This window comes from Oncorhynchus keta, chromosome 10 (assembly GCF_023373465.1).
Source record: "Oncorhynchus keta strain PuntledgeMale-10-30-2019 chromosome 10, Oket_V2, whole genome shotgun sequence".
NCBI classification, from domain to species: domain Eukaryota; kingdom Metazoa; phylum Chordata; class Actinopteri; order Salmoniformes; family Salmonidae; genus Oncorhynchus; species Oncorhynchus keta.
Window position 1 is genome coordinate 60,894,208 of NC_068430.1, and position 19,940 is coordinate 60,914,147.

The 19,940-nt window shown below is 40.9% G+C and overlaps 1 protein-coding gene across 2 annotated transcripts in view; it reads right to left on the bottom strand.

Moving 5' to 3' along the window:
• Positions 1-19,495, bottom strand: part of LOC118389123 (kinesin light chain 1-like) — a 33,510-nt gene extending 14,015 nt beyond the window's left edge. The window contains exons 1-9 of one of the 2 annotated variants that reach the window (XM_035778901.2): positions 19,190-19,495; positions 8,525-8,800; positions 7,471-7,701; positions 6,321-6,399; positions 5,728-5,956; positions 5,399-5,486; positions 4,704-4,805; positions 2,637-2,810; positions 2,030-2,129 (exon numbers count right to left, since the gene is read on the bottom strand). In XM_035778901.2, coding sequence (XP_035634794.1) covers positions 2,030-2,129; positions 2,637-2,810; positions 4,704-4,805; positions 5,399-5,486; positions 5,728-5,956; positions 6,321-6,399; positions 7,471-7,701; positions 8,525-8,773 — 1,252 coding nt within the window. In that variant the 5' untranslated portion in view covers positions 8,774-8,800; positions 19,190-19,495. The remainder of the gene's footprint in view (positions 1-2,029; positions 2,130-2,636; positions 2,811-4,703; positions 4,806-5,398; positions 5,487-5,727; positions 5,957-6,320; positions 6,400-7,470; positions 7,702-8,524; positions 8,801-19,189) is intronic. The other variant, XM_035778903.2, reaches the window with a different exon arrangement.
• Positions 19,496-19,940: the final 445 nt, after the last annotated feature.

The following is a 19,940-nucleotide window of genomic DNA, read 5'->3' on the forward strand; positions in this document are numbered from 1 at the left end:
TAGTTCAACTTTGTTCCTTTTTTTCCTGTGACAAGATCGTATCGCAGCCTCTCAATCTCAGTAATGGTTTGAGATGGTTTTAAAACGCTGTTTCAACCTGAGACCAGCGTTCTGCTAATCCCTCAAATTCATCCCCACCCCCTCACAGAATCAATTGAGACCTATTTGTTAATTAACCGTGCATTATATTGGCATGGTAAGAAACTCAAGAGAGAGACAAGGTCACAATTCTGCCTCAAATTTATTGAGAATATGGAAAAAGAAATGCGTGAAAATAAAGTTGGCATGAAAGGCACTTGTGTGTAAAAATACTAAAACCTCAAATCAAAGTCAACCCATCATTTTGCATGTTACATCTTGAGAGATAACTTTGATGAAAGCATTTAATTTCATTATGGATTAAAAAAAAGCATATTTAATTGATTTAATAGAAATGTCCAAATAAAATGAACAGAATATTGTCAATGTCAAAAACATTCAATAACCTCAACATAACATGTGACTGCGAAAGACAATGAAAGTACAGTAAAGAAGAATACATGTGGAGCTAACTTGAAATATCTTGGCATGTTAAGCCTGAAAAACACTATCATAATGAAGACACTATCATTTTTTTTTTTTTTAACAGTATGATAACCAATCTTTGTTTTCTTTACAACGACATAAGTATTATGCTAGTAGTTATAAGTGGTCATGTATGTTATGTATAAAAAATTACATGTGATCCTATAACAGTGTTACGAAGGCATTGTGTTACTACAAGAAGGGATTTCCAAAGAAAGGTTTGAAATAAGAGACGACTTCATGACATAAGAACCAAAGAAAAAAACAATGCCACTATTATATAAAGTATAACAAAGTATGGAATTTTACACAAGTCAAAAAAACAAAAAATAAAAATAAACACAAAACTAACAAAGTCTAGACAATTCCATGCCCTCATGCATGAAGACACACAAAACCGAGACTTAAATATCTTTGTATCGCAAATGGTAATAAATAATTAAATGGAGAGCAATATAATAAGAAACACCTATGTAAACCAAGTTGGATTTTGTTCTTGTTTCAGATATGTGCATATTTCACTCTGGGAAAAACCCCGCCAATGTTTCCACTTACCTTCATTGCTGTGCATCATATGCACACGCCCAGTGATTATCCTACAATAATATGGCATTTAGAGAGAAAGTTCAAGAAGACCTTTTATGGCACTTCGATCATCCGTAACAACACAAATGAAAACTATCATTCATCTGCATATCAGGTACAGCTTGCAAAATGCTAGAAAATAGGAAAAAGGTTTCCAATACATTCAATATAGGAAGAAGTCAAATTCTCTTCTTCCAATGGGGTAATTTAACCAAAAAATAATTGTTTAGTTAGCCCTTAAATATATTCAAAATCTTTAGTATATTTAAAATTAAAATAAATTTAGATGTAAACAATCCTTTCATATACTCTATACTCTTGGTAAACAGTTGCTTTCTTTATAATATAGAAATTCAAAAATGAAGTATTTATTGAACAGCTCTTAAAATCAGTCTGCTCTAGCCTGCACCATTCTGTATTTCAAGTCGAATGTTGACTATGTTCTCATTAGCAATGAACCGCTACACTTCATTGTCATTAACTTGGTGTCATAATAACCCATCCTAACAATTGATGGCAAAATGTGACAAATCACAGTTAGCATTGTCTGCTGGCAAACTAGCTGTGTGTGAAAGAACGGTGTTCTAAAATGTCAGAACCACAGACTTATTGTACGTCTATGGTCAGTACAGTCAGGTGCTCTATTGTTCCTTCTAGAAACCGAAGACTTTGAATTCACATAAGGATTTATGTAAATGGACTCACGTTGATGTCGATTGAACGGAAGAGCCATTTAATGTGAAAGCAACACTAGATCGTACTGTAACTTTGTGTAGATTAAAAACATTCTGAAAAAAAAGTTTGCAAATAAGGAGGCAAAGTGACTACTATCCCCAAGTGTTTGTTGTGGCCCTTTCGAGTTTTGGACTAGTTTGCTCACCATCCACGGATCCAAATTCCTTCTCGTGAGCTTGGGTGAGGATCTCTTTGTAAAGGATTTCCGCCTCCTTGTACTTCCCCTGCTTCAAGTAACACGAAGCCTGGGAGATCGGAGAAAAGGTTCAGACATTTCACCTTTGAACTACAAGTACGCACAAAGCAAAATCACTGAACCAGATGCAACCATCACGGTTGATCTTTAAAAGGAAAACAAAGTTCATTCTCATCCTTGCACCATCTTGTTTCGTCTAATACCAATATAAATAAAAACAACATAACAGGATCAAAGAGCTATGGTATGGATGAGCAACTTTGGTTCTCATAGGACAGGGGTGTCAAATTCATTCCATGGAAAGCCTAGTGTCTTTTAAATATTTGTATTAAGCCCTAGACAATCGGGTGTCGGGAGTCAGTTCACCCCCCGTGGAATGAGTTTGACACCTGTGTCGTATGGCCTTAGTGTCTGCTGGTTTTTGTTCTTAATTTGAAACCACTGTCTGATTTGTGCAATTAGTGTCAGAGGACAGAGAAAACCAGCAGACATGAGTTGTTCACCCCTGAGCAGCAGTAGACTCAAGCACGGCAGTCAAGCCAGGCAGCCCCCTCACCAGGTTGTTCTTGGTCTTGGCCACGTTGGGGTCGTCAGGGCCCAGCCGGCGCTCGTAGATCTCCAGGGCACGGCAGTAGTAGTACTCCACCTCCTCGTACTTGCCCTGATTCTGGCACAGCAGGGCCAGATTGTTCAGCTGCTTGGCAACATCAGGATGGTCCTTGCCCAGCACCTATATGGGAGGCGAGAGGACAGAAGCATCAACCAACACGAGTTGAGGTGCAGCCAAATAATCATTGGAACATTTCTAGAGATAGCAACTCATTCTGAAAGACGTATTGTATAAGGTCTCAGTCAAAAGTTGACACCTACTCATTCTAGGATTTTTCTTTACTTTACACATTGCAGAATAATAGTGAAGACATCAAAACTATTAACTAACACATATGGAATCATGTAGTAACCAAATGGTGTTAAATCAAAATATATTTTAGATTATTCAAAGTAGCCACCCTTTGCCTTAATGACAGCTTTGCACACTCACAGCATTCTCACAACCAGCTTCATTAGGTAGTCACCTGGAATACATTTCAATGAACAAGTGTGCCTTGTTAAAAGTTAATTTGTGGAATTTATTTCCTTCTTAATGCATTTGAGCCAATCTGTTATGTTGTGACAAGGTAGGGGTGGTATACAGAAGACAGCCCTAGTTGGTAAAAGACCAAGTCCATATTATGGCAAGAACAGCTCAAATAAGCAGAGAAACGACAGTCCATCATTACTTCAAGACATGGCCAGTCAATGCGGAACATTTTAAGAACTGCCATAGAACAGGAAGACCCAGAAGTTACCTCTGCTGCAGAAGATGAGTTCCTTAGAGTTAAATGTAGCTCAGATTGCAGCCCAAATAACAGACATCTGAACAGCAACTGTTTAGAGGAGACTGCGTGAATCAGGCCTTCATGATCGAATTGCTGCAAAGAAACCACTAAAGGCCACCAATAAGAAGAGGCTTGCTTGGGCCAAGACACGCGAGCAATGGACATTAGACCGGTGTAAGTTTGTCCTTTGGTCTGATGAGGTCAAATTTGAGATTTTTGGTTCCAACCGCTGTGTCTTTGTGAGACGCAGAGTAGGTGAACGGAGGATCTCCACATGTGCGGTTCCCACCGTGAAGCATGGAGGTTGTGTGATGGTGCTTTGCTGGTGACACTGATTTATTTAGAATTCAAGGCACACTTAACTAGCAAGGCTACCACAGCATTCTGCAGCGATACGTCATCCCATCTGGTTTGCCCTTAGTGGGACTATCATTTGTTTTTAAACAGGATTATGATCCTAAACACACCTCCAGGCTGTGTAAGGGTTATTTGACCAAGGAGAGCGCTGAATGCTGCAACCATTGACATGGCCTCCACAATCACCCGACCTCAACCCAATTGAGATGGTTGGGATGAGTTGGACCGCAGAGTGAAGAAAAAGCAGCCAACAAGTGCTCAGCATATGTGGGAACTCCTTCAAGACTGTTGGAAAAGCATTCCTCATGAAGCTCTTTGAGAGAATGAGTGTGCAAAGCTGTGATCAAGGCAAAAGGTGGCTACTTTGAAGAATCTAAAATATAATTTGAATTGTTTAACACTTTTTTGGTTATTACATGATTCCATGTGTTATTTCATAGTTTTGATGTCCTCACTATTATTCTACAATGTAGAAAATAGTAAAAATAAAGAAAAATGAGGAATGGAATGAATAAGTGTGCACAAACTTTTGACTGATACTGTATATATGATAAAACATTGATGTGTTATGGCTGCCATCAAACCATTAGAACTGTTATGGGACAGAGTGACGGCATCATTTATTAAAGAACCTCCGTTATCATCAAAGCTACAAAAAATATAATAGGACCTCATATCAACGTCTCGCCAAGTTAAAAATGATTAATGAGCTGGTGATGAACTTCGGTTATTAGCACCACCTATGTAAAGTTACTGTTCAATTCCAGATTGTGACATTTGCAATTGTTGAGTACATTCATGGGTAATATTGCTAATTGAATGTAGCACTGTACAAATGAACTGACATTGTATCAAGTATGTCTGCACTGGGTATGTACTGCACCCACCTTCTCTCTGATCTCCAGAGCCCTCTTGCAAAGGGGCTCAGCTTCCTTGTACTTCCCCCTCTTTCCATACAGCACTGCCAGATTGTTCAGTGTCGCAGCCACCTGAGAAACAGAAGGATTAGTGAGCAGCTTTCATCATGTTATGTAGCTGCTCTGTGCCTGCAGTGAGGTGAGTCAAACAAGGGAGCCTGTACTGTTTTAGTGCTCCCAAAAGTGCAACTACAAAATGTGTAATCTTATAGACCTCTAACACCACTACATTATGACATTAATATAAATTGACAATATTTATACAATTTGTGATAATGGACATTTCACCTTTGGGAGCACTTTACACTACAGTGACTGAGGACCTTTTGCATTCCCATCATGCCCATGTACTTTCCAGGAGCCTGTGATGTGGATGTGTATGAATGCATATTAACTAACATCTCTCTGGCTAGATGCCTGTCCAAGTGCTGACAACCAGATTTGCCATTAGGAACGTGATAAATAGTACCTTCTTGTAATGTATTAATGGCCCACATGCTTTAGGATTAACCAGCCCTTGGAGCCGCTAACGGCGGTTTCAACCTGACCAACTCCAACCCATGTCCTAGCAAATCTTAATATCCAACCAAAGATTAACAACAACAACAAAAATGCAGAAAAGTCCCTTTCGTCTAGTGAGAAAAGAGATTGGTAGACTAGCTCACCGCAGGGTGGTCTTTCCCAAGGGTTTTCTCCCGGATAGACAGTGCGTCGTTGAGCAGGTGAGCCGCCTCCTTGTATTTGTTCTGGTCCCTGAAAAAAATAAAAGGGAAATACATAAGTCTAAAAGAAAAAGATACTGAATACACTCTGTACAGAAGAGAGAAACAGTGTGTAGATAAGTGGTATTGGTGGTGAAGATGTGTGGTTACAGAGGTGTTACAGTATAATGACAAAGGACAGCAGCACATAAGTGTGATAACACGGCTCCAGCAGGAGAAGGGTTAATATTGTGGGCTACGACACAAAGACACACTCAACCACACACACACACCTGTAGACCAGGGCCAGGATGTTGAGCATGGTGGCCACGTCAGGGTGGTCGTGTCCGGATGTCTTCTCCAGGTCCTCCAGGGCCTGTTTGCAGAGGGGCACGGCCACCTCGTAGCGGCCCTGGGAGGCGTACTGGATAACCAGGTTGTGGAGGGTCCTCAGGCGGGCCGGGATCTCATAGCCACCCTGCTGGGCTGCGGCCACCGCTGCGCTGTTATGCTGATGCGGCACTGAAGGAGAGGACGGGGCAGGGGCATATGCGGTTTGTTCACAGTTAGAAGGTTTGGGCTGTTGCCGCAGAGTTTTACGTTTGTATAATATGGATTTGGAATTCTCAATCAATAGAATATAAAGATTTGAAGACTAATAAAATGCCAGTTCTGTGCAAATAAAATTATCGGATTTGAGGGTCCTCAGCTCAATATTAGAGCAACTCCATTTGAAATATGAGACATATTAATAATAAATAAATAAATAACTAAAAAACAAGATGTCTTTGACGTTATGCACCAAAGATATGAACATGAAAGAATCTATACTAATCCGATACTGTATGACGACGCAGGATATGGTTGTCATAGACAGACCGCTTACTTCCTTGACTGTTTTCCTCCTCATCATTGGGGAAGAGGTCGTCCAGTGTATCTTTAGGAGGCTCTCCATCTTTCTCCTCCTGGAAAAAAACAATGTCGCTTATTGCCAATTTCATCCTTTTTCAGGACATCTGGTTTGGTCTAAGGAGTGGAATTCTAATTATATACTCAGTTACATTTTCCAAGACCTACCCCACAGTTTACAAACAGCCAGGGTTGCGCTTTTGACTAGAAATTAAAGTAACATTGTGCCTTTAAAACCCAGCTGGCCACAAGAAGTTTCCATCGAATTTAGAGTCAATGTTTGACAGACAGCAGGGTGCTCAAGGAGACTCATGCACCTCATCACGGTTCCCTTCAGGCTGAACTAGAAACACTCCACCCCACCTTCCACATTCATACCCTCTGTCCTTGCATTCCCAGACACGTACAAGAACTATAAATATTCAACAACCGACATCATTTGAACAGTGCTAAATTCCAGTCTGGACTAAATTTGGTACATATTAATGAGCTTTCGTCAATATGTATAAATGTTAATGGCTAAATTAATTGCCTTAACAGCAGCCAAGGGACAGATGACTTCCGCCCAACATACACTTTAATCAGTTCATAATGGTTGGGGCGTCATTGTAAATAAGAATTTGTTCTTAAAGAAGGTTACAAGAGGAGTGAAATGGCTCTTTTATGACAGAATATGGCACTCGTCTGTCTAGTTAACTCATAGGCTGCTAGGTTTTACAAAAGACATGCCCTCAGCTCTCATTTCATCTCGTAGGGAGAATTCCCTAGCCATCAATCCACTCTAAAAATGATCTTGCACATAAATGGAGAGATCCAAATCCTGGTTGAGAATAGAGAATGGCAGTAGAGAAGAGGTCAAGTATTATCGACAGGTCACAGTTGCAACCCCCCAGAAGCGACTTCATCAGCAGAGGCTTATGCAATGCCTGATTACTTGCATTAGGATCACAGCTCTGGAGCTGGTTCAATTGTTTATGATCAGGGAGTTTGTGTGTGTATTACCTCAGAAAGAAATGTGTTATCTTCATACTTCATGAACTGATTTGGCAGCAGTGTGTTTGTGCTTGCGTGCAAGCGATTGTGTTGTGCATCTAAGTATGGGTGTATGCGAGTGCATAACAACTCACAGTAGGGGACACATCCTCGTCGTACTTCTTCAGCTGATTCATGAACTCCAGATGCTTCTTCTCCTCTTCCAGCTGGGCCACACTCTGCTCGCTCTTCTGCAGCTTTTGCTGGGTGCCCGCCAGCTCGTCCCGCAGCCACTGGTTCTCTTGGCACAGTCGACGTACCTGGGCACGCAGCTTCTGCTTCTCCGACTCCACAGCGTTCAGGTGGGCAGACAGGGCCATCATCACCTGATAGAGAAAGGTGCATACATGTAGAGGGATCAATTAATTATGTATGCGAATCAGCCCTAGGACCATGCCTCAGAACGACCTGGTGACTCCTGGCTGTACCCGTCTCCCTGGTCATGCTTCTGATCCAGTTTCTGCTGTTCTGCCTGTGGCTATGGAACTCTGACCTGTTCACAGGGTGTATTACCTTGTCCTGGACCTCCTCTCTCTCACCCTCTCCCGCACCTGCTGTCTCAGCCTCTGAATGCTTGGCTATGAAAAGCCAGCTGACATTTACTCCTGAGGTGCTGACCTGTTGCCCCTCTACAACCACTGATTATTATTTGACCCTGCTGGTCATCTATGAATGTTTGAACATCTTGAAGAACGATCTGGCCTTAATGGCCATGTACTCTTGTAATCTCCACCGGGCACAGCCAGAAGAGGACTGGCCAACCCTCAGAGCCTAGTTCCTCTAGGTTTCTTCTTAGGTTACTGCCTTTCGAGGGAGTTTTTCCTTCTACATCTGCTTTGCTTGTTCTTTGTGGTTTTAGGCTGTGTTTCTGTATAAGTACTTTGTGACATCTTTATAAATCCAATTGATTGATTGATTAATAATGAAGGTCACAATTTGTGGCAGCGGTGGATTCATGTGGACAGAGAGAGACAGGCAGCCTACATAACTTGTCTTTCTCTGGTTTAACTTCAAAACATGAAACTCTGACGCATGCAACATTAACTCCTGTTAACGTTAACTCATGGGGACCCCCCAAGAATGGATTGAGAAACCGTGCTATAACCACCCCAAGTCTCTTCCCATCACCCTTGGACCCTCAACCCTTACCTGCGCCTCGCCCAGCCCCAGCTCGATCATCTCCACTGACTTGCGCAGCAGGCTGGACTTCTCGTGCACCAGGTTGGCCTCCTCGTCCTTCTTCAGGCAGCGGATGGTCTCCAGCAGGCTGTGCAAGATGGAGTTGTGCTCGCTCTTCAGCGCCTCCAGGCCCTGGATCACCAGCTTGGTGCTGGAGATAATCTCCTCCTGGGACAGCTTCTCCAGACGGTCTTCCCTGGGGTACACCATGATTGACATTGCCTAGTGGACCTAGGACCTAATACACTTAGTGGAGGGAAGTGGAAGAAAATGAAGGTGGATGTTAGGTCACTCTTCGGGCAGTGGTTCCTTTTAATGCCATAACCTCACTTTTGGGGATTTTCTTTGGACCCATCAGAGCAAAACAATAGCCTAATTCTTTTCACAAGTTGTTTTTTAGTGACACAGAAGGGACTAGCCCCTACTAACCTCCATTTGGGAAACTGCTCTAGGGTCAAGTGGGGGGAATACACAGCTCAATTGTCTGGTCTTGTTACGCGCTACACAGAAAGCTTGTCAACAGGAGGCGTAATAATGCTCCAAGACAAGTCAGAGTGATGCTCCTGTTAACTATTTACAAAACATAAATATTCTATAGGCTATACATAGCTACTATTTTGACTGTGCCATGCATAGTTGATATACCTAAGTTCTACAAGACTCCAACATCTTGAGACTTCCACTGTCATTATTAGCAGAAAAAAAGCACAGCTTAAGCAAACATTAATTCATTGAGGTTGCTCCGTTTACAATCCACACTACAAGTTTTGAATTAAACTGGATATAGATGTACAAGAAAATGGAAGCCTTGGGATACAAAATGACAGGGTAGGAGTCCAATCTAGCCCACAATCTCTACACTCCCTGGAATCGACAAAGCCAGAGGAATAAAATACTTTGCTCCCCCTGCCTTCACAAGACAGTCACATGATTATGCTTGGCGTGGGCATAGCAGCAGAAAATTAGGCTAACCCCCGAGCATTTAGCCCTGAGTTCATCATCAAAGAGCTTGGAGATAAATACGAGGAAACTGTTGTAGCTGGCTGAATGTGCATTTCCATTGTGGAAAAATTCTGCTCTTGTCACTCGTACTAGTATTCTTATTCCAAAACAGGCAGATAATCGAACTTTGTGGTGATTTTTCATTTAAATTGAAATATCCCATTACAAAGTCTGTTTAGAGCCATGGAAACAGACTGCCAGAAATAGAGCACCAAGAGCCAATCATAAAATGATAACTAGTCCCGCAGTGTGCCTACGTATCATTTCACCTGGATGCACAGAGCGAACGCAAGCGTGCACACACATGCAGCTTGACAGAGTAGTACAGTAGGCTACTAGCTTGCATGACATTCTTTTGATATTGAAACCACACATGGCATTGAGCCTCAATCCATTCTTTTCAGCAAGTTCTAAAAATAGGTTGATGATACAGCCAAAGTCTATAGATTCAGAAAAATACAGAATTGGTTTTAAGAATGGGATTCGGCTAAATGTAATCTGGAAACAAACTGAATGGACATCTAGACTCTAGACTACATTGAACACAGGGTAAATAACAACTAGTTCAAATGGTAGCACATAGGCGGTCACCAATGTTGAAACTTGGCATGACGGATTACAGAGGTCCAATTTCAAAGAGTAATGGCGCTTTTATAGGAGCATGAGTCATATTTAATGAAAGTGGCTACAAAGCCACTATTAAACTTCTCAATGGGCATCTGTAGGAAATTCCATTTCAGATTAACCTCGAGGCATAGTCAACAGCGTGGGGGGGGGTTCTTTGAGCAAGCATAGACAAGACGTTTTCAATACCATAACGCAGTTAGTCCATACATCCAAAAGGTAATGAGATCTGGTATCAAAAACACTAGATTTATTTGCATGGTAAAGCAAAATAGTATAGTACAGAAATAATGCCACACATGCAAACCAAGCATACAGCAGTGATTAGTCTTCACAGGGTCAAGTACTGTTCAGCTACAATAGGTTAAGATGTGGGCTAGTAGAATAATTAGGTCTAATTATTCATTGCGGTATGTAAGTTAGCTGTAGGCTAAAGGGAAGCTTGAAATTAGCTCTCTCTTAATTATTTACACAGCGTCCCAAGGTGCACTCAGAAGAAGGAAAAGGCACAATGCAGAAAAACTATTATGATGTTAGCTCACATGAATAAGGGATATTGGGTTCCCTCAACAGAAAACACTAGCCAGGGTTGTACTAGCCTACATTGTATTCCCTTTCAGTCAATTCAGAGGAATTCATTGAAAGACAACTAATTAATTAACAATTGCTCATAATTCTCTACTGTGGAGTTATCAATGAATGAAGTTGAATAAAGTTCCTGATTTGACATGGTATAGACCACAAACAAAAGCTTCTAGCAAATATGACGATGGTGACCGGGACACAATGCCATTTAAAGGAGAAGGAAGCTGAAATATAAAAATTGCCCTCCTTCTCACTTCCTCTGCATAATAGACCACCACCACGGGTGACATTAAAATTGCATGAGAACAGTGTGGTTAATTCAGACGCTGTCTCCATCTCCATGCCCTGTCTCGTGTCATCCAGTCTCTTTGGTAGCATAAAGCCATTCCTCTACAATCCCATCACATCCAGATGGATTTATAGGGCCCATTGGTGAGCTATCTTTTAGCTGCTGATGACTTATGGGAGTGCTTTATCTTCTCTTGCCTCTGGTCTCTGCCGGTTACCAGTGGATAGGAGGGATTGCAGACTGATGTTTATGATTTAGGGACATGTGGGAAGGTGGCACAGGTGGCTTTGGTTGGGGAGATGATATGTAGGGACGGCTGGAAACCTACTGGGGATGTCAATCAAAAAAAGAATACAACTTAAAAATACCTGAAATAGCTTGGTATACACGGTCATCATAAATCGCAAAAGCCTCCTTTGCAAAGTGGTGAAATATTGTTGTAGCCTCGTTTACATTTTGAGCTTCCATAAACATGAGTTGGGTCTACAGACAATCACAGACTACAAAAAGAAAACCAGCCATGTCACAGACACCGACGTCTTGCTTCCAGACAAACTAAACACCTTCTTTGCCCGCTTTGAGGATAATACAGAGCCATCGACGCTGCCCGCTACCGAGAACTGTGGGCCCCACCCTCTCCATGGCCGACTTGAGTAAGACATTTGAAAGTGTTAACCTTCACTAGACTGCCAGCCCAGACGGCATCCCTAGCCGCGTCCTCCTAGCATGCGCAGACAAGGTGGCAGGTGTATTTACCGACACATTCAATCTCTCACCATTCCTAGTATGCTGTCCCCACATGCTTCAAGAAGGCCACCATTTTACCAATACACAAGAAGGCAAAGGTAACTGAACTAAATGACTATCGCCCCGTGGCACTCACTTTTGTCATCATGAAGTGCTTTGAGAGGATAATCAAGGTTCATATCACAGATGACACAAATCGCCATAACACTGTCCTATCCCATCTGGACAAGAGGAATACCTACGTAAGAATGCTGTTCGTTGACTACAGCTCAGCATTCAACAACATAGTTGTTGGAGATGATCGTGGACTTCAGGAAAGAGCAGAGGGAGCACCCCCATATCCATATCAACGGGACAGCAGTGGAGAAGGTGGAAAGTTATGTTCCTCAATGTGCATATCACAGGCAAACTGAAATGGTCCATCCATACAGCATCCTGCTGGGTTGCATCACCGCCTGGTACGGTAACTGCACCTCCCACAACCGCAAGGCTCTCCAGAGAGTGGTGCGGTCTGTACAAGCAACACCGAGGGCAAACTACCTGCCCTCCAGGACACTTTCAACACCCGATGTCCTGGATGATCTTTTTGGACTTCCTGTGACAACAACCACCCGAGCCACTGCCGGTTCACCCCGCTATCATCCACTGCCGGTTCACCCCGCTATCATCCAGAAGGTGAGGTCAGTACAGGTGCATCAAAGCTGGGACTGAGACTGAAAAAGAGCTTCCATCTCAAGGCCATCAGACAGTTAAATAGCCATCACTAAACACAGGAGGCTGCTGTATACATACAGATTTGAAATCATTGGCCACTTGAATAAATGAATCACTAGTCACCTTAAATAATGTTTCCATGTCTTGCATTAATCAGCTCATATGTATAAATTGTATTTTATACCATCTTGCCTATGACGCTCTGTCATTGCTCATCCATATATTCTTATTCCATTCCTTTATTTAAATTTCCAGGTAGTTGTTGTGGAATTGTTAGATTACATTTTAGATATTGCTGCACTGTCGGAACTAAAAGCACAAGCATTTTCCAACACTCGCAATTACATCTGCTAACCATGTGTATGTGACGAATAAAATTTTATTTGAGTATAGCGAAACAGGAAAACACTGCTGTTTATACTGAAGCTAAGCCACTTTATCTTCTGAAGAATCTGACTTTGCTCTTCACTACTTCTATTAAGGATGTATTGACATTTACAAGTAGACATTTTACAGAAAGTAACTAAGATTGACAGTTTGTCTTGAACAAATGCATCTGCAACCTTCTAATATAACCATTAACTCATTCAACGTCAACAATCAATAACATAGCCTCTCACAAGTTGAAATTAATATGTGTATTTTTTATTTATTTAACTAGGCAAGTCAGTTAAGAACACATTTTTATTTACAATGACGGCCTACCGTGCAAAGTGCACATTCTATAACATAAGCTACCCAATAGTGGTGCTAAAACTACCACATGCTTACAGGCCTAGGTCACACATGCATGCTATGAAGTCTTGCTCTGGACCAGACATAAAAGGCTTGGATCAGCATTTAGTGTCTGGTTCCTCTCAGGGAACCAGTTTATTAGTAAGACTACACTTTCCATCTAACTGTGGCTAAATGGTTGATTTACTGTATGTGAATATAGGTAGGCCTATTTGTACACAATATCAAGTGAAAATAATGCATTGATGCTCACAGAACTCTTCTTGCTTAGATACACCGAAGGCCTTTAGACTAGAGGTCGGCCGATTAATTAGGGCCGATTTCAAGTTTTCATAACAATTGTAAATCGGTATTTTTGGGCACCGATTTTTTTTTATACCTTAGCTAAGCAAGTCAGTTAAGAACACATTCTTATTTTCAATGACGGCCTAGGAACGGTGGGTTAACTGCCTTGTTCAGGGGCAGAACGACAGATTTTCACCTTGTCAGCTCGGGGGATCCAGTCTTGCAACCTTACAGTTAACAAGTCCAACACAATAACGACCTGCCTCTCTCTCGTTGCACTCCACAAGGAGACTGCCTGTTACGCAAATGAAGTAAGCCAAGGTAAGTTGCTAGCTAGCATTAAACTTATCTTATAAAAAACAATTAATCATAATCACTAGTTAACATTATCTAACGTGTCCTGCATTGCATATAATTGACTGAGCATACAAGTATCTGACTGAGCGGTGGTAGGCAGAAGCAGGCGCGTAAACATTCATTCAAACAGCACTTTCATGCGTTTTGCCAGCAGCTCTTTGTTGTGTGTCAAGCATTGCGCTGTTTATGACTTCAAGCCTATCAACTCCCGAGATGAGGCTTGGGTAACCGAAATGAAATGGCTAGCTAGTTAGCACGCACTAATTGTCGTTGTGTTGCTGGTTCGAGCCCAGGGAGGAGCGAGTAAGCTATACTGTTACACTGGCAATACTAAAGTGCCTATAAGAACATCCAATAGTCAAAGGTTAATGAAATTCAAATGGTAGAGGGAAATAGTCCTATAATAACTACAAACTAAAACTTCTTATCCGGGAATATTGAAGACTCATGTTAAAAGGAACCACCAGCTTTCATATGTTCTCATGTTCTAAGCAAGGAACGTTAACATTAGCTTTCTTACATAGAACATTTTGCACTTTTACTACCTTCCCAAACCTTTGTTTTTGCATTATTTAAACCAAATTGAATATGTTTCATTATCTACTTGAGGCTAAATTGATTTTATTGATGTATTATATTAAGTTAAAATAAGTGTTCATTCAGCATTGTTGTAATTGTCATTATTACAAATACTTTTAATTAAAAATATATATATATTATTTTATTTATTTTTAAAATTGGCATCGGCTTTTTTGGTCCTCCAATAATCGGTATTGGTGTTGAAAAATCATAATCGGTCGACCTCTAGACTATAATGGACACATGCTGACTTGAGATCCACGCATATAATTTCAAATTTCTCAGAACTCTCCTTTTGAAAGTCCAATTTACACGCGCATATTTAAAGTTAGGATAGGGCCCGTAGATCTCAATTCTATCAAACCCAGTAAGTCAAAAGCAATGTTCTTCCGATGTTTTCCAGCAAAATACAAATGTTGTTTTGAACATCCTAGACAACCAGTTACGGAGATTGAATGAAAAGCCCTGCTGAGTCGCTAACCACCCTCTCCCCGTTGTCTCCTCGATGTGAAGCACCAAGGCTAAAGATACTTTTATAAACAGCTGGTCTGATATAATGGCTCTTCAAGCTGACATTTTCTAACCATTCTGGCAATGGTGAGTCATGGCAATGAATCATTGATGCTGGTTCAAATGCCACGCTGCCTCTTTCAGTGAGGCAGAAGGAACAGGAAAGAGGGATACCTCGTCAATTGTACAACTGAAATGTGTCTTCCACATTTAACTCAACCCCTCTGAATAGAGAGGTCATGCAAGTTGTCTGTGCCCGGGGAATAGTGGGTTAACTGCCTTGCTCAAGGGCAGAACGACAGAGGGGCTCAGTGGTCTAAGGCACTGCATCTCAGTGCTTGAGATGTCACTAGACACCCTGCTTCGAATCCAGGCTGAATCACAAACGGCCGTGATTGGGAGTCCCATAGGGCGGTGTACAATTGGCCCAGTGTTGTCCAGGTTTGTTAACTGACTTGCCTAGTTAAATAAGGATTAAATAAATAAAATTGTATTTTGTAGGCCTCTTTGTATGTACATTTTTGACTGACAAAGGAGACAACAGCCCAACGTGATTTCAGAAGTTTGTATCACGAGGGTCAATTATAGGCCTATTACCGTTTGTGTCAGCCTGCTTTGAGGTTTCACCACCAAGGCATACATTTATTTGACAGAGCACGTTGAAAGGAAACTTCACTGCAAACTACTATGAAAATAATTACAGAGGAACAAAAGCTTTCATACAGTACTGTATGTCTTCTGGGTGTGTGCACTTGAGCACCTGTCTGGTAAAATTAACTAGGGGACCAATTTCTTCCTTTTATCTCACTCTTTCAGATCCAGTTACATATTGGACTGCCGTTGTTATGAGATGTAAAGTGACCTTTGGACTGCAGACTTCTCCACTCTAGTAAATAAACAGCCAAGTGGACTGGACAAGCATCTCTGCTCAAACCGTTTGATGTCTGTTATTAGGAAAAAACGTCTGGGGGCAGGGCTCTAAATTAACATTTTTCATTTGTGGCAATGGTGCTCCCAATTTAAATTCGAGCTACTTTTGAAGCACACGTTGAGCCCTAGAAACTAATATAGAACTCTAAATACATGACTTTATTATAAAAGCTTGGTAAGAATACCTGTCATTGAAAGTACAAAGTCATTTGTGGAATATTAGGTTTCTACATTGTGTTAAAGCACTATTTTCCTATTGAGATGCATTACATTGAAAAGAAACCAGCAGGTTTCTGATGAGGACACTCAAGAGATGTCATTCATTCATTGCAATGATCATTGATATGCTGAAGAAGCTATCCCTTTTCCTTTCTTTGCGCCCCCAAATGTTTGTATATACTGGTAAGGTTGTTAGCCAATGAGGTAACATGACTGAAGAAAGACAAATGGTTATCATCGTCGACAAGCGAGTAGTTTTAGAACATCTCACAATATGGTTTATTAATGTAAAATGTGGTCCCGTCGATTAGTTTGACCGACTACGATTTTTCAACGCCAATACCGATATTGGAGCAACAAAAAAAAGCAGATACTGATTAATCGCAAGGAACACTTATTTTAACTTAATATAATACATAAATGAAATCTATTTAGTTTCAAATAAATAATGAAACACGCTCATTTGGTTTAAATAACACAAAAACTGTTTTGGAGAAGAAAGTAAAAGAGCAATATGTGCCATGTAAAAAAGCTAACGTTTACGTTCCTTGCTCAGAACATGAGAACATATTAAAGCTGGTGGTTCAATATTCCCAGGTCTTCAATATTCCCAGTTACGAAGTTTTAGGTTGTAGTTATAGGAATTATGAAGCGTTGACTATTTCTCTCTATACCATTTGTATTTCATATACCTTTGACTGTTGGATGTTCTTATAGGCACTTTAGTATTGCCAGCCTAATCTAGGGAGTTGATAGGCTTGAAGTCAAACAGCGCTGTGATTCAAGCATTGCTACGAGTTGCTGGCAAATGCAGTTTAAATGAATGCTTACGAGCCTGCTGCTGCCTGCCACCGCTCAGTCAGACTGCTCTCTCAAATCATAGACTTAATTATAATAAATACAGAAATACAAGCCTTTGGTGATTAATATGGTCAAATCCGGAAACTATAATTTAGACAACAAAACATTTATTATTTCAGTGAAATACGGAACCGTTCTGTATTTTATCGGAAGGTTGTCAACCCTAAGTTTAAATATTGCTGTTACATTGCACAACCTTCAATGTTGTCATAATTATGTAAAATTCAGGCAAATCAGTTCACAGTTCGCAACAAGCCAGGAGGCCCAAACTGTTGCATATACCCTGACTCTGCTTGCACTGAACGCAAGTGAAGTGACAATTTCCCTACTTGATATTGCCTGCTAACATGATTTTATTTTAACTAAATATGCAGGTTTAAAAAAATACATACTTCTGTGTATTGATTTTAAGAAAGGCCTTAGTTTATGGTTAGGTACATTTGTGCAAAGATTGCATTGCCCGAAAAAAAGCACCCTTTTGGCGAAGTTGAATTAGGCTGTGATTTAATAAATTAACAGGCACCGCATTGATTATATGCATCGCAGGACAAGCTAGTTAACCTAGTAATATCATCAACCATGTGTAGTTAACTAGTGATTATGTAAAGATTGATTGTTTTTTTTACAAGAATCGTTTAATGCTAGCTAGCAACTTACCTTGGCTCCTTGCAGCCACAAGGTCCTTTTGATGCTGAACTCGCGTTAACAGGTGATCAGCCTGCCACGTAGTTTCCTTGTGGATTGCAATGTAATCGGCTCCCAAAAAGGCCAATTACTGATTGTTATGAAAACTTGAAATCGGCCCTAATGAATTGGCCATGCCGATCTCTACCGTCGATATACTACAAGAAAGACCTAGTTGGGCTACAAGCAAGCCTTTTTCGCTGCAGTAATGGTGAAACCATGACGCTAATGAGCCTGCACTTCATCGTCTCTCTAGGGCAGTGTTTCCCCAAACTCAGTCCTCGGGACTCCATGGGTTTACCTTTTGTTTTATGCCCTAGCACTAAACAGCTGATTCAAATAATGAACTCCTCATCAAGAATTCATGATTTGAATCAGCTGTGTAGTGCCTGGGCAAAAAAACGTAAACACCTTGGGGTCCCCAGGACTGAGTTTGGGAAACGCTGCTCGAGGGCACTTGAAAACAACAGTACAGCGAAGCCTTATCATTACAATAATTATTATCTGGGAGATTTGTTTTCATAGGCGCACAGTTCTCCCAAAATTAAACTCCTGGTCACACTAGATGGGTGCAATTGCGGCCCCCTTTACACTTCTTTGGTTAATTTTTATGCTCGGACTCCAGTACACAGGCGCAAAGCGGGGCGCTCCAATACAGTAGGTGGCGGTAATGCACCATAACGTCAAATGCCAACTGGCGATAAACCCCAAAGAAGAGGCGGGGGTGACAATGGTAGCTAGTTAACTAGGACACAGGTATATGTAAAACTGGAGATTCCACCAAGTCGGTGTGGATATCACAATTGTCTACATTGGGCCATTTGATAGGGTTGCCTCTCCAGCTATGGGTAAACAAACAGTGACTTAAGTATACTGCGATAGCTTTACAGTTAGTCGTAGCATTCAGCTAACAAATTAGTGGCAGAATAATGTTCAGGCAAATCATTTGTTGTTGTGATCGACAAGTATGCTAATATTAACGGACGACACTTGAGGCTGCTGAAAACGTTTATTGAAAAATCAAAAAGGGTCAGCAGTTTGTTTAGGATGCCGCCAAACCTAGGTTAATTAAATTGGAGTAACAGGAGTAGCCTACCGCTGTATCATTCTCAGGGGCGTGGTCACGTTAAACCACGCCTTGCCGTGTATCCAGACAATAGCATGAAGACGGCGGGGGCGTTCGTGCATCAATCAATGGGATGCGCCCCTGCCCAGTCATGTGAAATCCATAGATTAGGGCCTAATGTATTTATTTCAATTGACTGATTTCCATATATGAACTAACTCAGTGAAATTTTTCAATGTTAGGTTTATATATTTTTTCAGTATAAATAAAATAAGCCTTTACAAGAACTGTTATCAATAGGCTACTTACTGTCTGTAGTTAGGCTGTGTAGTCAATAAGGCAAGAACAAACACACTACCTCTCTGATGTGTCTTTCTTATGCAAAGTGTTGAATTCTGTGAGCCAAGGACAAAAACACAGATGCTGTTATATGTATGTGGTTACATACCTAAATTGGTTAATTCCTCGTAGGACAGCAAGGAACTATTAGGAGCCTTCTCGATGTACATGCAACAGCAAGAAACCTATCCCAACAGAATTTGCAGATGAGCACGGCGATTTGGTTCGGGAAAAATGCGTGATTTTTTTTACAAGAACGACGCCATTTCATTGCTCACAACTGACAAACAAACTCTTTGACGGTACATTCTAAATAAATATCAGGCCGACCGCAATGATAAATGTGTTGCCAACGGAGCTTATTTTAAATCCAAAATGTCTTCCATGGATATTGATCTCCCAGCATCCACAGCGAATATTTTTGAATGACGTCGTCATGTATTGGATTTTTCGGGCGTGGCTGCACAGAGGCTGTGTATATGACTAACAAATCCAAATACATCATTCCCATAGATACATCATTGGTCATATAGATAAATAAATCCCCCATTAATTTTATTAATTTGAATGGATACTTGCCTTCAACTGGTCTACATAGCAAATACATGAAATGTGTTGATTTGATTAATAACCTAGGTATACAAAAAATATATAGAATTAAATAGTTCTAACCAATCAAAAAAAGAACAAAAATCCAGATGTTCGAATATGGTAAATTTAAAAAAATATATTTCACAACTTAACGTTAGATGGTTCGTTACCCTGAAAGTAGTCTACGGGAGAAACTAATCCATTGTTCAGTTTTCCTTGAACATCCACTAAACTATTTAGCTAACATTAGCCACGACTAGCTAATAATA